This window comes from Numenius arquata, chromosome 14 (genome assembly GCF_964106895.1).
Source record: "Numenius arquata chromosome 14, bNumArq3.hap1.1, whole genome shotgun sequence".
NCBI lineage: Eukaryota > Metazoa > Chordata > Aves > Charadriiformes > Scolopacidae > Numenius > Numenius arquata.
Window position 1 is genome coordinate 70,004 of NC_133589.1, and position 11,710 is coordinate 81,713.

An 11,710-nucleotide genomic window follows, 5' to 3' on the forward strand; every position below is an offset into this window, starting at 1 on the left:
GAAACTGGGAAAATGGTGTATCTTGATTGTTAAGGTTTATGTAATGACCGGAGAGAAGCATAAGAAGTTAAGTCCAGGATATTATTGCTCTATTGTATCTATATAACTGTCAGAAATAATGCAACAGATGCACCTGTCCAGTCAAATTGTGTAATTTTGTTGCCCAGCAAAACTGGCTGAGATAAGAGCTAGGCTTTCCTAATTTGGGTAAACCAGTTATTTAGTAGCAACAGAGAGGCAGAAACTTTCTTACGGTATTTCATACAGGAAAAGACAAAAACCCTTATCTCCTTGATTTGTAATGCAGACATTGCATGTATAGCAGCTGAGCTCAGATCTCCTTAAGTAAGATGCTCTTGTACAAACTGAAATTTTCCAGGGAGTTGTGAAACATCTGCAGTTTCAACCTAAAGAACTTGAAATCTACACTGAACAACTGGAGAAATTGTTGCAGCGCTACATAGAAAGAATACAGTGGCTTTTGTCAGGTATTGGTGTGCATCAGTTTTACAACTTACACATACATGTCTACTGTTTTTTGTCTGCTGTTTCTAATAGAATAAATCTGTACCTCAAAATATGAATAAAGGTCATCTGTTTTGCATTTCATTGAAATTTTAAAACGTATTTTTAAGAATACGAGAATGCGAGAGAATTCAGCATCTGTGTAGCTGATAAACATCTAGCTTGCTGTGTAATAATTAGGGCTGTGATGTAGGTTTTTCCTTTTTGTATGTTGTGTTCATGAATACAAGGCTCCTGGTGTCAGAAGCTTTCTATCAACAGAATATATACAATAACATATACAAGCAAAATTAGCTTTTCTGTTTCTTTTGCAAAGATTATGCCCTATTTAGAAATTCAGCATCACTGCTGGTGAAAAGTATTTTGATCCTTCTCTTGCTCATAAAGATATTTTTTGGGAAACAGTTTAATTTTTTTGCTGGATTGTTAAGTAAGAGCTACAAATTGTTTAATCCAAGTTGCTACAGTTGGTTAGTAATAAATGCTTGATAGTGTTCGATTTGAAATGGCAGAAGACTTTTCTATTATTAACCTTTGAACTACCTAGTTGCCACACAGATTAGAATTTATTATGTAGAAACCCCTAAAGAGTGAAGGTTTTACAGTATGCTCAATAAAATAATGTTCAATAAAATTAGCGTATAAGGACACTTAATTAGTTTTGATGTTCTGGCCCAGGAAGCCGAAGATTGTTTGGTACCATTTTGGAAGCAAATGTCTGTGTTTTGATTGATACATCTGGTTCCATGGACCCATATTTGCCACATATAATGAAAGAACTTACCTGCCTGATCTGGGAACAGCTGAGAAAAAATGAAGTCAGGTATGATGAACTACTGATAAAGGCTGAAATCTGCACTACTTCTTATTATGTAATAAGATTACTTAATCATTACAAATAATACAGTACTGAAGCACAATACAAGTAATTATTATATGTTAGTGCATAATATACATGTGATGTGAACTGCTTTTTCTGTGCTTCTTTTTAGCCAACTTTTAATTCTGAGCTCTCTAAGATTTGAGCCTCATTTACCATAGGCTGATGCTGTTTATCCTTTTGGGCTCAGCATTCCCATAGATTTTCTGTTCATGCAGAGTGAGATATGCTTTCTGACTCTTCCAAAGCTGAAGACCTTAGTCCAATACTAGGCTCTTGGTTAGGTTTTTTTTGGTTGGTTTTTTTCCTATTGGGTTTGTGTTTGTGTAAGTTTTTTGGGTTTATTTATTTATTTCAAAACTGGGTTATATGAAGTGATTGATGGTATTGGTTAGGGTTAAATGTTGTGTGCCATCTTTCTCCTCAGGTTTAACCTGCTGAGATTTGCAGAAAATACAGAGAGTTGGAAGGAGTGTCTTGTAGAGGCAACTGATGAAACATGTCATGATGCTGTGCAGTGGGTGTCCAAATTTCATGCTCATGGTAATACATGCATCCTTACGGCTTTAAAGGTTAGTAAATTGTATTTTTATTGTATTTTATGTTTAACTAAACATAATTGTATTTTATGTTTAACTAAACATAAATTTTGGAGAATACATCATGTCTTGTGGTGATAAAACATTTCCATCTGACTAATAATATTTTAGGAAAATTATTTTGGTCAAAGCATACAACATTTTTATATGCAAAAAACTGAACAGATCTGGAATCAGGCCACTGTTTCTGTCCCCAGTGCATGTAGATCCTGGAATTCATTGCTCATACTGGGTTTAAAAAAAAAAAAAAAAGTGAAATATCAACGGTTGCATTAATATTTGTGTTCAAAGAATACTGGAGAGAGAAAATAGCCAGTTGCTCAAAATGATGCTTATGTACAACTGTGGCTGTGATATGTTTGCTCTGAGCCAAACAGGGATTTTAAAGAAGCGGTGTTCGTTGGAATCACACGGGCATTCAGTACAATTCTTGAACTTCAGTTACAGGTGAAGAAACTTTTCTCCTATAAAAATTTTCAGTTTAGAAATTAACTAGTAATAATAATATAAACCAGAGTCTGAAAGAACTTGCAATTTCACAAGATACAAAATTTGAATCAAAACAGAAATGTTACCTTAATAAATGATTCTTCTTCCAGAAACCCTTGCAGGATCTCCTTATAAATTTTATGAAATTTATCATGAATCAAGTCCAGTAGAAATGTAAGGCATGTCTATATTACAGAAATGTCCATTACATAGCAAGTCAATTACATAGCAAGTTTTATAATATGAAAAGACCAAGTCCTAGTGAGCCTGATTTTCAAACAGTAAGCATCTTTAACTCCCACAAAATGTGATGTAAAACTCTTCTGTCAGCAGTTCTCCGAAACCAGTTAATTTGCTTATTTCAGTAAGTCAGTTTTTGGTGATGCCCTGCTTATGTGTATGTTGTCTTCTGTGACAGATTATTTACTTGTTTATTTTTCAAATTTATATCCTTGATCTCTTTCATACTTAGTGGAAAGACAATACTAACTTGATTAATGATGTGGTAAATATTAAACTATCTGAAATCACTGGAATAGTGTTTTCATTCTTACGTATAACTTTTCGTGTAAATGTGCTAATTATTTAAGCTTATTTTCTGCTTTCCAGAAGGGTCTCAGTTTCCAAGGTATAGAGGCACTGTATGTACTGACTGATGGAAAACCAGACACCAGTTGCAGTCTGATTTTGAAAGAAATTGAGAGATTGAGAAAGAAGCAAGATGTTAAAATCCACACCATTTCTTTTAGCTGTACAGACAGGTATATGATACTTTGGAAAAACAAAAAAAAAAAATCTTTAGAAGCATTGGTTTATTTATTGTCAGAAGGCTGTGTTATCAAAATGTGCCATGTGCTCAGTTCACTGAACACCAGGATTGAGCTAGGCATTCATGCATGTGGGACCTGGGAAGGCTGTTCTGACGCAGGTAATTGTGCTACGGCCTACATTTCCCATAGATTATGTCCTTGAGAGAGTTGCCTTCACGCGGAAGTGATATGCATCACTAGTCTGCAGCACTGGGATCCAAAAATATCCTGTCTTTGGAGGTTACGACAGCTAAAGAGCTTATATTCTTCATTAGCAATTGACAGTTAGAAATGATACAGGCGTTTATAATCATGTCCTCCAAACTATTTGTTTTGATGTAACATTTTTTGACAAATTCTTCAAAATTCTTTTTCTATTGCTGTTGCTTTCAGAGAAATAATTTTCATAAGTAATTTACTACTTTGTTGTTAACAGAAGAGCTAATGAATTTCTGAAAAAGCTTGCATCTCGAACAGAAGGGCGCTACCATTGCAGTTTTGGAGACGTGGATGGACAATTAGCAGCACACAGAATGTTGACAGAGGGGCTTGATGATGATGATGATGTATGTCAAATGGATTGGTTTTGTTTCATTGCAACTTAGTTCTTCATCAGTAGTTAAAAATCTTAATACCTGGCTTTGCCTCTTTGCTAACTGCCTTGGTTAGGTGACCAAACCCATGAAAGAAGTATACAATCACAGAATCACAGAATAGTTTTGGTTGGATGGGACCTTTGAGATCATCGAGTCCAACCAACAAAAAAACAAAACAAAACAAAAACCAAAAAAACCCAACCAAACAAAAACACACAAAACAACACCAAAACCAAAAAAAAAACCCAAAAATCCCAGAACACCAAAACCAAACCAAAACAAACACCCACAACCACACACCACCCCACCCACAAACAGACACAAACCAACAATCTTGGGCACTAGAGCATGCCCTGAAGTGCCATGTCTACACGTTTCTTAAATACCTCCAGGGATGGTGACTCCACCACCTCCCTGGGCAGGCTGTTCCAGTGCCTGACCACTCTCTCAGTAAAGTAATTCTTCCTAATATCTAATCTAAACCTTCCCTGACACAACTTCAGACCATTTCCTCTAGTCCTGTCATTATTCCCTTGGGAGAAGAGTCCAACACCCACCCCTCTACAACCTCCTTTCAGGTAGTTGTAGAGGGCAATGAGGTCCCCCCTCAGCCTCCTCCAAACTAAACATGCCCAGTTCCCTCAGCCTCTCCTCATATGAGTTGTTCTCTAGACCCCTCACCAGCTTGGTGGCTCTCCTCTGGACACGCTCCAGCACCTCAATGTCCTTCCTGTAGTGAGGGGCCCAGAACTGAACACAGTACTCAAGGTGAGGCCTCACCAGTGCCCAGTACAGAGGCACCATCACTGCCCTGCTCCTGCTGGCCACACTATTCCTGATACAGGCCAGGATGCCGTTGGCCTTCTTGGCCACCTGGGCACACTGCTGGCTCATGTTAAGCCAGCTGTCCACCAATATTCCCAGGTCCTTTTCTGCTGGGCAGCTTTCCAGCCACTCTTCCCCAAGCCTGTAGCGTTGCCTGGGGTTGTTGTGACCGAAATGCAGGACCCAGCACTTGGCCTTATTAAACCTCATCTCATTGGCCTTGGCCCATTGATCCAACCTGTTCAGGTCCCTCTGTAGAGCCTGCCGACCCTCAAGCAGATGCAATATAATTTCTGAAAAGGAGCAAAAAAAATATCTTGTGTCTGGACACTGTGGGGTTTAAACTAACTTTAGCTTTTACTGTGCCTTCTTATCCTTACCATCTTGTATTTCATTTATGTAATTGTAAAATCCTTATACAGTCTTTAGCATATTAGTGCTCCAGCAGGAGACCTCAGGGATTGCCACAGTAGAAAAATAAGTTAGTGAACAGAACCATATTCAATCCACAGCTGCTCTGTTCTGCTCATGTAAGACCAAGACCTTCTCTGCAAGTAGATAGTCATAGGGAGATTTAGAATTTAGGCTCGGTTAATTAAGTCGGTAGAAATTGAAAATAATAAATAGGTGCAAGTTAAAGTAGAATATTTTAATTCTGTTTTCAGGATCCAGTTTTCCCTTGCTTTGAAGGAGATGATTTAAAGAAACTTACTCAAGAAGTAGCAAAAGCTAGAAGTTTCTTAAAGCAGTCAAAATCTTTGAGGTGAGTATTTATCAAGAACCTTTCAGTAATTGCTTTTTTATTTCATGAAAGGAAGACAAGAATATCTGACTTCCAGTATCTGCTATGTAAAAAAGAATTGTTTCTTTCCTTGTACTGTCAATTCTAGTGTTTTTGTGAGGCTTGGAAAAAGACATGCAAGCAAGCCGTCTGCTTCAGAGGGATTTAGTTTTAAGGTCTTACACAATTAGCTGCCTTTGCTATGATAGCAAAGGATCTGAGTAGATTCTAACTATGTGTTAAACTTCAGGGCTGTTGTTTTCTCTCAGTTGTTGTTCCTCCATTTCTTCTGTCAAAGAGAAATTACATTAAATTGTTCCTTTCCTTGCTGAGTTCTCTCATCTGCCAAAACAATGTATTTCTCTTCATATATATTATTAAAAGAGAAAATTTAGTCTTGTTAACGTGACGCAATGTTCTTTTTAGTACCTCTTCCTTTAGTATGACTGCTTACTCAGAAATGCAAATTACTTGTATTTTCCAAAATCTGTATGGGCTGCTTCTATCTTACCTCATCCTGATTTCTGTAACTGCATCATCATCCCTTCTCTATCTGCTAGAATTATGTTTTCTGCATGGAATAATGTGAACTCACTCTTCTGTTCTCAAACAATCCCATTTCAACCCATTTACTTTTCAAGTTAACCATCAATCTCCCTTTCTTTTTGCCTCCAAAGACCTGTAAAGTTTCTACTAGCCTTTTTCATAGATTCATAGATTGATCCAGGTCAGAAGGGACCTCCAAAGGTCATCTAGTCCGACCTTCCTGCAGTCAGCAGGGACACCCCCAACTAGACAAGGTTGCCCAGGGCCTCGTCGAGCTTCACCTTGAATATCTCAAGGGAAGGGGCCTCAACCACCTCCCTCGGCAACCTGTTCCAGTGTTCCACCACTCTCATAGTAAAGAACTTTTTCCTAATATCCAATCTAAATCTCCCCTTCTCCAACTTAAAACCATTGCCCCTTGTCCTGTCACTGCAGGCCTTTGTAAACAGACCCTCCCCAGCCTTCCTGTAGGCCCCCCTCAGGGACTGGAAGGCTGCTATTAGGTCTCCCCGGAGCCTCCTCTTCTCCAGGCTGAACAACCCCAGCTCCCTCAGCCTGTCCTCACAGCAGAGGTGCTCCAACCCCCTGATCATTTTGGTGGCCCTCCTCTGGTCCATGTCCTTTCTATATTGAGGGCTCCAGACCTGCACACAGTACTCCAGGCGGGGTCTCACCAGAGCAGAGTAAAGTGGCAGAATCCCCTCTCTGGATCCGCTGGCAACACTTCTTCTGATGCAGCCCAGGATGTGATTGGCCTTCTGGGCTGCAAGCGCACATTGCCTGCTCATGTCCAGCTTCTCGTCCATCAGCACCCCCAAGTCCCTTTCCTCAGGGCTGCTTTCTAATACCTCATCCCCCAGTCTGTATTTATACCGAGGATTGTTTTGGCCCAGGTGCAGAACCCTGCACTTGATTTTGTTGAACCTCATGAGGTTCATGTGGGCCCACCTCTCCAGCCTGTCCACGTCCCTCTGAATGACATCCCGTCCCTCTGGTGTATCGACAACACCACACAGCTTGGTGTCATCTGCAAACTTGCTGATGGTGCTCTCAATCCCTCTATGTCGTTGATAAAAATGTTAAACAGTACCGGTCCCAGCACGGACCCTTGAGGGACACTACTTGTCACTGCTTGTAACTTCCCTTTTCTGGGAAGATTCTGTAAGCCTTCCTCTTCACTCTAACATTACCTTATTTTATTGAAGGATCTGACAAAATCATTCTCCTCTCAGTCTCAGTCTTTTTCTGCTTTTCTAAATAATTTGACTCTTACCTTTTTCCTTTCCCTATTAAGTCTTGGGCCCACCAGAATTTGTCCTGTGTCTTCCCCTCTTTCCTTCTTTACTGTAATTTTCAGCTTCCTTTTCTTTCCATAGAATAAGAATTTTCTGCCAACACCCTTCAGGTTTTTCTCCCTCTCTTTTCTCTTCCTCATTTTCTCTTCAGCATCCTCCCTCAACGTGAAATTTCTTTTGCCGTTTTCTATTAACAGTCATGTAACAGCAGTACAGTGTGACAGAGGTATCCCAGCAGACTTGGAATGAGCTCAGTCAGTTCCTGGAAGCAGCACAGCCCTGTATCATCAGCACTGCGTGCCATCTGTATCTCAGCAGACTAAATTGTCTTAGGTGGCACACCATTCCCTGCTGCTTCTGCTGTCATACAGAGCTAGCTTTGATACCTGCCTAGAACTGGAGTGAAGGACAGTTAAATTGTATTGATCCTTATGTTTTGTCACTGTTACACTTTCTAACTGCCAATCCAGAACCAGAAGGTGCCATTTCAATAGTTATAGTGGGCAAAAGTACTTGCAAAGAGCTTTAAAATGCATTATACCTCCTTAATGAAAAGATTTTTCTGTCACACAAGAACATGGCTAAACAAAGATACAAAGGTACTACATGACTCTGTGAAAAGTTCTTGAAATTCTTTGGGGTTTGTTTTTCTTCCAAACAGGTTATTACTTCAAAAATGGAATATAAGCCAAAAGGACAATTCTGGCTTTTAAAAAAGTGCTCAGGTAAATAGTCACCACAAACAGATCATAGTTTATATATAGTTCATACATGTCAGTAGAAGTATAATATTTCACAAGTCTTATGTAAAATATATTAATTTCTAGCAGTGACTTTCTCCAAAGTTGATAACATTTGTAATGATTTTAGTTCTTAGCTGAGCTAGTGCACAGTATAACCTAATATACACATAGAACAGTTCAAAGAGAACTACGTTAGAGGCAAAAGGAGCAAGGCAGATGTGTGTTTGTAGTTATTAATGATTTAGCTCTTTCCAAGAGCAAACAGCTAAGCACATTAGAGGGTTAGGACCAGATGTAATGGTTGTAATAATAATGGCTATGTGGGCTGAATGATTTATCAGTTAAATGAACATGGCTGACTGAAAACAGACTCCACTAATAGTAAAGACAGCCTCAGCAAACACTGGGCTGTTGTTAGACAGTTGTGGGAGAGGCAGCTGGACAAACTAAACCTCTCACAGAGCCAGCCTGCTGCTTTTCAATTGGCAAAGTACAAATTACAGGAAAAGAGAAATTGCTGGCTAGAAGTACTTTCTCAGGGTTAAACAAAACAGAAGCATTTATCACAGAGCTGTTTGAGGGAAGAAGTGGACATGCAGACAGCTACAGAGAGTTGTGCTGGAGGAATTGGGCCTGCCAAGATATCCATGAAGGAATTGGGTAAGGCATATACATAGCAAGACTGTTCTTTAAATCCTTGTTTCTGTAGCTGTAATTTGTATTTTAATTTACAAACATTCATTCAAAGAGAAGAAAAAAAATCCAGTCAGACCTGCTGGTTGAGAATGCTTGCTTCGTGGAGAATGGAACCTGGAGCCCAGTCAAGTATATGCAGAATTCAGCGCATAAGGGCCGATCGCTAAAGAGAGATGCTTGGAGGGGAGACAGACACATAACCATCCCGTAGTAGCAAGAAAGTTGTGACAGGCATGTACAGGCAGAGGCTAGTGTTCCACAACCATCTCTGCCTTTCAGCCTTCCAAGATAAGCTGTATTGCTTGTAAAGTGTATAAGAAGACATTCCTGTTAATGCTACTTCAGAAAGTACGTAGCATTGTAGCACGATTAAACACATAAGTAAGGAAAATTGAAAGTTAATTATGTTAATTTATATTGTTTTTCCATTGCCATTTTGTCAAGGGTGATGGTGAGCCTATGCAGTTTATATTTTTTAAATTGTATTTAAAAAACTGTTCATGTGCTTGACTTGTAGGATAAAATTATAGATGAAGAAAAGACGCTGAAGAGGTTTGGAGTAGAACAACTAGCCTGCTGCTTTTCAGAGTGTGCTTAAAGGGTCCAGCTTCAAGCAGAAAGAGGGAACATTCATTCTTTGTTGTCGCTGAACTTCTGACAAGAGAAGTTACAGCAGCTTGCAGCAGACTTTCCAGGACTCAAAGTAGATCAAGCCCTGAACTCTCCAAAGTTTAAATATAAGTAGAGGATATTTTTCAATATAGCTAATACAAATTTTAAAAGTGTAATGTATTTCCAATCTAATTACTAGTTATACAGGATCACAATTTTTGTTTCTTTTCTATTCTACTGCATCATACTAATAATTGCTTCAATCAGTTGGTAGTATGGTCGAGATGTCTCTTTTGGCAGTTTGAGACTTCTTTGCTGGTGCTCATTATCCCTAACAGATGGGACAGATGGCTGTGTTACTAGAAAAAGAGAATTCTTTATGCCAGTTTTGCATAGGAAGTCCAAGAAATAACCTTAGTGCAGAAAACAAAGCTTGGAATGAATGTTTTTGCCAAAAGAAGTTTGCTAATAATTATTTTGACTGCTTTTTATGTTGGCAGTAGAGAAGGATATAGACTTGATGATTCAGAAATCATGAGACATGTAGACAAGTAATACCTTGTTGCTGATAAAGCCTGGTCATGTTTTGTATAACCAGACATTGCCAGTTTTCTAAGCAATTCTGTTAAGTTCTTATGTGTTTCCTCTCCTAGAAAGATTAAGAATATATTTGCTGGTACCATGTAAGAAAATCCCGTTTACTACAGTTAGCTTAATGAGGCGTATATTTTTCCAGTTGATTTATGAAATACGCTTTTTTTTTCTAATGAGGAACTCTGCAATGACTACTCATTAGTATTTTGTACGTGTTGACTGTTGTCTTTCAGAGGGTTAGGAATTAATCTCGGGTGCTTAATGTATGTAATATTTAATGAAAATGGAGTCAGACTGCAAAATTCAGATACTTGATCTGAGTTTATTCAGGAGCCATTAGTATCTCCTGAGTGCCAGCTGATGGGAATGATTGGATACACTGATACAGGAGATAGTATCTTTTCTGTCCTTCCATCTGTTTTGTCTCCATAAAAAATAAAAAATTATTTCTATCATAAAAGTTTCTTTGGTATTTCATGCTCTGCACCAGCTGACTCCACCACCCTGTTGTGGAATACTGCAGTTAAAATGGTGCTTTGTGCTAAGCACCTCTTTCTGTGATTTTATTAATATATGTGCTGGTGTATGTGTAACTGCTGAGATGCTTTGATATGAAAATGTTAATTGTAAATTAATAAGATTAGTTACATTTTTATTTGAGGTATATAAATATTAGGTGATGATCACTCATAAAATGAGTGGATTTGTCCTAATAGAAATGTTAGAACATTAAATCCAGGTGGAAAGGATGAGGTTTCTGCATTGCCAGAAGGAGATTCCTATTTATTGCTTGGAGGATTTTTTAAATGCCACAATACTGTAGCATGGATTGTGATACTCTTATAAAGATCTTTAAAAGAACCTTAAAAGGAAATATACTTGTGCATGTACGTTAGATGATATTAAAGACTTTTTGTGAAATAAGATAGTAATGCACATGTCAGATTTTGCAAATGTGAATAAGCATCAGAATATTTCAGTGTGTTGTGTTAGATTGCAATCTGTTACACCTCCCGTTTACAGCCTTTCTTTTTTCTGTTTACACAGTGTCTCTATAGACTGATGGTCAATGGATCTATGTGATCCTAAATTCAAAGCAACCTACACTACTCATCACTCAGTTGTTTGGTTTGGTTTAGGCTGGTCAGTTGTTTCTCTGTGCAGAGCATAGCAAGTTTCTCTTGGTCTCTTGAGCATGCTCCCAGACTTGAGTAGGTGTTAGTAATTCAGGAGTCTTCTCTCTGCTGCTGGTGGTGTGAGCAAAGGGTTTCTAAGTCTCCTGTTCAAGAAAAATGCAACTGAAGAGTAAGGAACAAATGTTGACGTTAGAATTTGTGTAACCAGAGAAGCTATAAAATCGTGGTGTATTGCAGTATTTAGCCATTGCATCCCATCTAACTTCACTCTCTCCGTGCTCTCGAAGCCTTGTTGGCTGCTGTCTGCTCAGAGCAGCTCCTTCCTTGAAAATACAGTTTCTGTTTCCTGCCTATTACCTGCCTGGAAACTCCCGTCCTACCTGCTCCCATCAATCTGAGGGTTACTTAGTCAGGAAAACATTTTAAGGAGCTGGTTCAGTGGTGATGACCTGACTAATTGAGTGCTCTGTTAATGACTTTTCAATGTTGATTTGTCAGGTATATGTCATTTGCTTTCCTGGTTTATTGTTCCTGGAATGCAATTCACTGTATTCAAGACATAATAAAAGAGGAGGTTTATAATT

The 11,710-nt window shown here is 38.7% G+C and overlaps 1 protein-coding gene across 1 annotated transcript in view; it reads left to right on the top strand.

Moving 5' to 3' along the window:
• The window catches only part of VWA3A (von Willebrand factor A domain containing 3A), a 31,225-nt gene extending 23,150 nt beyond the window's left edge, over positions 1–8,075 (top strand). The window contains exons 26-32 of the mRNA XM_074158464.1: positions 380–488; positions 1,204–1,348; positions 1,833–1,977; positions 3,103–3,254; positions 3,739–3,868; positions 5,389–5,486; positions 8,007–8,075. Of these exons, the coding sequence (XP_074014565.1) occupies positions 380–488; positions 1,204–1,348; positions 1,833–1,977; positions 3,103–3,254; positions 3,739–3,868; positions 5,389–5,486; positions 8,007–8,058 (831 nt within the window). The 3' untranslated portion in view covers positions 8,059–8,075. The remainder of the gene's footprint in view (positions 1–379; positions 489–1,203; positions 1,349–1,832; positions 1,978–3,102; positions 3,255–3,738; positions 3,869–5,388; positions 5,487–8,006) is intronic.
• The last annotated feature ends 3,635 nt before the right edge of the window (positions 8,076–11,710 follow it).